A 7,359-nucleotide genomic window follows, 5' to 3' on the forward strand; every position below is an offset into this window, starting at 1 on the left:
TTTTGCTGGGTATATAATTCTTGGTTGGAAATTTTTCTCTTTCAATGTCTTATGTACACCATCCCATTGTCTTCTTGTCTGCATGGTTTCTGTCGAGAAATCCGAGCTTAGTCTCATTGGTTGCCCCTTGTAGGCAACTTTTTGTTTCTCCTGTGCTGCTCTCATGATTCTTTCTTTGTTTTTGGTTTTGGTGAGTTTGATGATGATGTGTCTGGGTGATTTTCTTTTGGGCCAACATACTTCTGGGTGGGCTTGAACAACCAACCTTCTGGCTGGAAGTTGAGCTCTTAACCATTTGCACCATCCAGGGACTCTTAAAACCCAGGAAGAAAGGAACATAATAAATTTTTATCAAATATTTATATCCTGATCACAAGCATAAACGTTTAAATGTTTCATATACAAAAGTAAAGGGGGAAAATTTCTATGGGTTTTAAAAATATATTGAAAAACAAATATAAATACCCACCCACCTCACCCATAATGTTTTATGCACTTGTACCCACTATCGCTAAAACAAAGTGCAGGCTCTTTCTGGGCAGGAAATATGTTTCCTACTTCTTTATTAACATATCTGTCTGGGAAGAAGTGCAGCCAGAATGTTCCTTGGAAGCAAGAATGGACAGACTTCATCTCATCTACTTTAGTCATGTTGTCAGAAAAGACCATTTCTTTGAGAAGGATATCATGCTTAGTAAAGTATAGGGTCAATGAAAAAGGCAAAGGCCCTCAACAAGATGGACTGACACAGTGGCTGCAACGATGGGCTCAGGTACAGCAAGAATTGTGAGGCTGACACAGAACTGGGCAGTGTCTTGTTCTGTTGTACACAGGGTCACTATGAGTCAGAGCCAACTCAACGACACCTTAAAAACCACAACAACTTCTTTACATGGTACCAGCAGTTGCCCACTAAACAGCATCATGTTTGTTGCCAATGGCAGCTGAAATGCTAATGATAAGGCTGTAAGAGGATACCAAATAAACCCCAACCTACTGCCATTGAATCAATTCTTATAGCAACCTTACAGGACAGAGGAGGACTGCCCCATAGGGTTTCCAAAGCTATAATATTTATAAGAGCTGACTGCCACATCTTTTTCCAACAGAGCAGCTGGTTGATTTAAACAACAAACATTTTGGTTAACAGCTGAAGGCTTAACCACTGTGCCAAGAAGGTTCCTTTGTAAGAGGATAAACAAAAAAAAAAAAAAAATCAAACTCACTGCCATTGAGTTGATTCTGACTCATAGCAACCCTCTTTGTATTTCTGAGATGGTAAATATTTACAGAAGTAGATGCTGGCTACTAAATGTAAGCCAAGAAAGATTACAGTAAACAAACATCTTCACAATACCCAACAGCATCCAGCAGTCTTACTTTGATCCTCATGTAAGCCTGCATAGCCTCCTTCTTAGAGCTCTAGAGAGGAAGAAATTTGCATCTCACCATCCCTTCAAATTATTACCAACACAACCTGAGGAGACAGATGCTGAGAGGATGACTAAGAACTCCAATAGATGAAGGGTAACATGGAATCCTTCACCATTAGTTATATCCACCCCAAAAGGGGAAGAAGAGTTGGGCAGCTAGAGAAATGGAATAAAGCACGTTCTTTGTTTTCTTCCCCTCAGTGTCCACCAGGTAGTACCAATTATCATGGTGCTTTGGAGGATAAGACAAAGGTAACAGGATGAAGAGATGAACCTTTTCACCCACATTTTTAAGGAAGACTTTCTTGTGTGGTGTTGGCTGGAATTTAGAGATGGAAGTACTGATTGTTCAGAGTCAAAATCAGTGATGAAAGATGTCTCCTTCCCTCTACCCTCTCCCTTCTACCGCCAAGACTAGGTCTTTGGTAAACAGGTAACACTTCCAATCAAGGAGTTAAGGGACCTCTATCATGACAGTGAAGTCCCTGCATGGTACAAATCATTAATAGGCTCAGCTGCTAACTGAAAGATTGGAGGTTCAAATTCACCTAGAGTCATCTCAGAAGAAAAGCTTGGTTATCTACTTCCAAAAAATCAGTCACTGTCAACCCTACACCAACACAGAGAAGGATGCTATGAGCCAGAATTGACTCAAGGACTAGTTTGGTTTTTGGTTTATCATGACCGTGGGCTTGCTTTGTAATGAAATCATTCACTATCTTGTTTTTATCATTCACAAATTTTCTGCATCCTAAGTAGAGCCTCCAAAAGTACAGGGACTTTACAGTCATTTGGACAAGCCTTGTAAAGATGTAAAAATCCAGGCAGAAATAAACCAACAAACAAAAACCAAAAACACCTTTTTAGTCAGAAGTATACCCTGGGACACAGGACTTATTCCACATGCATGATCCTCTATTTTCAATGGGGTGGGCATGAATCAGACAAAGGCAAGATCCTCAGCACTCACTTCTGCCAGGAAATGAAACCATCCCCTCCAGTTATAGACACAAAGAGCTCTGTGAAAACTGGCCACACAGACCCTTCTGTTGGCCTAGGAGAGTCCATGTATTTACAGAGCCCCTTTTCACTTGCTTCATTTCAGTAACTAGGTTTCTACTGGCACAAGGAGAGAATAAAATGAAATACAGAAGTACAAATTGTAGTCTGCCACCAAAAGCAGAATTCCTGTTTAGATTCAGAACATGGCCAAGTCCCTAATACACTCTAGGTGCACTGAAGTATGATAAACTAGGTCCTGGGTTGGCAGCTTAGGTTGGTAAACCCGTCGAGCTCTAGCTACAACGTGCCATTTAGATTCCCTGAATTTAAATGTCATTCTACTTTCCACTTCGGTGCTTTGGCACCTGGCTCTGCCCTGTGCCTGCTCTCTTTAGGCCCCTAGTGCACTGCTGTTCACCTTTCAAAATCTTCTCATACTTGATGTGCATAGGGGATTTTTCAATAATATCCTCATTCTCCCACTCCCTGCCTCACAAAGCTAACCACTCCCTGCACGGAGCTGTTCTCTGTATGTGGTATGCTTTTCTCTGATTCCATATAACACATTACATAGTAGTTAAGCGTTGACACATCTAGCTTGAGACTTTGGGGCCTAAGTATGTATGTGTGTGTGCAACTGTGTGTATAATATTCTCGGTACCCAGCATGATGTCTGACCCCTATTAGCCATTTAATATCTCTGTAAAATTAACAGAAAGAAAGGTTTTCAATTCATAACAGCATTTGTTTCTCCCTCTTTTTAAATTCTTCTATGTTCTACAACTATTTGTGGATGTTTTCTTTTTTTTTTCTTTCACTTTTATTGTGGTGAAAACACACACCACAAGACATTCACCAACATAACAACTTCCCCATTTACATATAGCTCAGGGACATTGATTCCATTTTTCATGTGTACCACCATTGTTGCTATCCTTTTCCACAATGTTCCACCACCATTAGCATAAACTCAATGACCCGCAAACAAAACCTTCCCCATTCCCCCCTCCCTCCTACCCCTGATAACCACTTATAATCTTTTGGTTCATATATATATATATATACACACACACACACACACACACACACACACACTGTTCTGGTTACCTAGTGCTACTCTGACAAGAATATACCACAAATGCGATGGCCTTAAAAACAGTTTATTCTCTTACAGTTTGGAGGCTTTAAGTCCAAGTCAAAGTGCCAGGTTCTAGGGGCTGGGTGAAAGCCCCTCAACTTTGTGGTCCAGCTCTGCCTCCTGCCCCCAGCCCACTGAAGCTAGAGGCATCTCTTCACTCAGACAGCTGCTCACTGCTGAGGCTGAGAAGCCCAAGGTTGACAAGTAATAAGGTATAGTCCCAATGTTACCAAAACCACATGTCAGGCCATTCACTTAAGTCCTTTGTAAGTCCCAAGGTCAGAAGAGCATGGCAGGCTACTGAGCAATGACACGGCTACATGAAGGGTCCAAGCATGCCATAAGCTAGAGACTATCCCCAAGGTTTCTCCTTACATACAGGAAGCAGACCACATCCCAAAGGCAGCCACTCAGCTGCTTATGGTAGATTCCACCATGGAGTTGATTGCCAGTTTCATCATGGGGAAAAACTACCACCAGCTGCCCAGCCACTCAACCAGGCCTAGCCAAGTTGACACACAAACATAACCACCACACATACACATATATACATACATACATACATATATGGGAGCTTGGGTGGTGTAGTGCCTAAGGCATTTGACTGCTAACCAGAAGGCTGGCGGTTCAAACCACCAGCCACTCCTCAGAGGGAAGGTTGGGCAATCTACTTCCGTAGTGATACCGCCTCAGAAACCCATCTCTTTCTTTCTTTCTTTCTTTCTCAATCTATCTAGGAATTTAGCCTCCTATCCTTGGTAATCAACAAAGAAAATTTCCTTCCATGTATAAACCTTTTCTTAACTTTTTACAATAGTGAACTAATAAAATATTTGTCCTTCCATGATTGACTTATTTCACTTAGCATCAAGTCCTCCAAGTTCATCCACATTATGCAGTGTTTTGCAGATTCTACATTACTCTTTAGGGTTGCATAGTTTTCCACTGTGTGTGTGTACCACAGTTTATCCATTCCTCAGTTGGTGGGCACTTAGGGTGTTTCCATCTCCTTGCTATTGTGAATGGTGTTCTGATGAACATGGGTATGATGTTTTCTCTTCCTGAGTCTATTATATGAACTGTCCTTTTGCATCTAATTCATATTAAATTAAAAGGAGAAAAAAAGATATATACATATATTTTTACAATACACTTTTTCCTTCTGGAAGCACACAAGTCTTTGTACGGGGTCTGCACACTGTGGCATACCAACAAATAAAGCGGAAAGGCCAGGCAAAGATTCCGCCTCACAGAATCAAACAAAAACTCCAAAACCCAACCAACCCAAATGCTGCCACTGAGTCGATCTGACTCATAGCGACCCTTCCTTGGGGTTCCAAGGCGGTATCTCTATGGAAGTAGATTGCCCAACCTTCCTTCTGAGGAGTGGCTGGTGGGTTTGAACCTCCAGCCTTCTGGTTAGCAGTCAAATGCTTAGGCACTATACCATCAGAGTTCCTAAACAAAAACTAGAGGCGGGGAATTCTAAGAACTGTGTGTGTACATCTTGTTATAGCATGATTCTTTCCTGCAGTTCACATTTGTTGTTGTATTATTAAGTACCCCTGAGTCAGTTCCAATTCATAGTGATCTCCCATATGACAGAACAAGACATTGTTGCAGCCACTTTGTCAATCCATCTTGCTGAGGGTCTTTCTCTATTTCACTGACTCCACTTTGCCAAGCATGATGTCCTTCTCCAGAGGCTGGTCCCTCCCAATAACATGTCCAAAGTTAAGAGAGAGAAAGTCTCACCATCCTTGCTTCTAAGGAGTATTCTGGCTATACTTCTTCCAAGACAGATTTGTTTGTCCTTCCAGAAGTCCACGGTATATTCGGTATCCTTCACCAACACCATCATCCAAAGCCATCACATTTAGTGCTTGGTTTTTCTTAAATGACACAATGCTCAGACACCTCAATGCCCCACCTCAAGACTCTCTGGATTTCTAAATATTACAAATAAAAATTTCTTATTTTAAAACAAAATTTCATTTTCTATTTGTAAACAAAATCTCCTTTTATCAATTATACATAAAGACCAGAATAAGACCTGAAAAAAGCACCTTTTATGTATGTATATACTGGAATTTTATAATTGGAATGTGAATATAAATTACATCTGCTCATTTAGGATTTTTTCTTTCATTTCTATGATGGAATTTGAGAAATGAACTTGCATTTTGTATGGTTTGCTTAGACATGTAATTATGAATGTTTCATCTGGATTTCATGACAAGAAATTCATTATGTTGATTCTACTGCATTTACATATTTGAGTGTTAGGGAAAATGAGAACGGCCATCTATAAAGCTAATGAAATTGTATACAATCACAGACTAAATAGTATAATTAATGATTTAGTGGTCTGGTGTCACATAAGAACCTTAACTGAAACTTTATTTTAATCACATTTCTAATCACAAACATTTTAGCCAAGCTGATACCAGAGATTTTCAGGATATAGTCTGGATTCTGGGAGTTAACATAGCAATGAGCCTGTGAATAAAATCCGTATTTTCAGTGTCTTAAACCACATGGCGTCATAGAAATCATTTCATAGCTACATCTTGAAGGGGAACAATTCCATGAAGCAAAGATCTCAGGACAAGATGTTTCAGCAAAGATTGAAAAGGTTCATGGGAAAATAGTCCGCTGATAGAGCTTTAGCTATAAATAACCACGAGTGATCAAAATAATTGAAGATATAAAATAATTACAAGAACAATCTTTTTCCGGTAGTACCTTCAAAAACAAGAACATCAAAACCTATGAAAAAGAAATCCTTTTTACCTAGTAAGCCACTTTTGAATATTGTGTGCCGAACAACTATCAGAAGAGTTTATCCTAGAGTTCCTTTTTCTTTGTTTAATCAAAGGGGTGTGGGTCAAATCCAGCTTTGTTTACCTCCACAAACACAGAATAGGGTAACTCAGGGTAACCGAAGAACCAGCTCCCCTGACATCACCTCTTCCTTAACAACCACTTCAGAACCATATAAAATAGTAGGTCCGCCCTTCCTCTGTAGACTCAGATACCATAAGCCACAGTCACAGCTCAGTGAGGTAGAGAAATAATTCCAATTCCAACTGTTAACTTACCTTGAAGGACTTCCATGGGGAGAACAGTCCAGGCATTTTCCAGGTAGGAAATATAAATATAGCGAGCCGTATTGCATGCCAGGCCAATGTACAGAACCCTAAAAAGCAAAGGAAAATAAACTGAGGCTCTGGTATTTGATACAAAGCATGTAAATATTACCTACTTTTTCTTCTCCTAAGGCCATCCATCCTACAGCAGACACTGTTCCAAAGTTATCAGTGGTAAAACGAAAGGACAAGTAAATCTAACCATGAACTCTCAGGAATAAGAACATTGCTTCTAACACATCTGCCTTCAGCCTTTCTAAAAGTCTTGTTCATATAAAAGCGAACATCACCCTTCCTGAAACTTAATTAGCAGCAGAAATGATGCTTTTTTAAGATAGTCTGGGCACATTGCCATCTGTAATGACATTACTGGCTTCTCTCCAGGTGGCTATAAGGTAAATATGCCTGGGACTGCAGGCACTGCACTAAGATGGGAGAAAGACAGGATAAGACAGAGAACACATGAACATGAATGTGGCCTCTCTTGCAATATCTAAGACACCAACCAGTGTCACAAGGAGATTCTCAAGGTCATTGAAAACTATCATCCAATGATGAATAATAAAATATTTGGAAATCAAACCCTTTTCTCCTTTGAGTTCAATTGGTACATATTCAGTATTAAAAAAAAAAAAAA

General features: G+C 40.0%; 1 protein-coding gene across 1 annotated transcript in view; it reads right to left on the reverse strand.

Annotated features, from left to right (window-relative positions):
* Positions 1 to 7,359, reverse strand: part of MFSD6 (major facilitator superfamily domain containing 6) — a 74,505-nt gene that overhangs the window by 29,024 nt on the left and 38,122 nt on the right. The window contains exon 2 of the mRNA XM_007949903.1: positions 6,675 to 6,772. Within this exon, the coding sequence (XP_007948094.1) occupies positions 6,675 to 6,772 (98 nt within the window). The remainder of the gene's footprint in view (positions 1 to 6,674; positions 6,773 to 7,359) is intronic.

The sequence above is a fragment of the Orycteropus afer genome, unplaced genomic scaffold (genome assembly GCF_000298275.1).
Source record: "Orycteropus afer afer isolate SDZICR_OR568_19922 unplaced genomic scaffold, OryAfe1.0 scaffold00001, whole genome shotgun sequence".
Taxonomy (NCBI): domain Eukaryota; kingdom Metazoa; phylum Chordata; class Mammalia; order Tubulidentata; family Orycteropodidae; genus Orycteropus; species Orycteropus afer.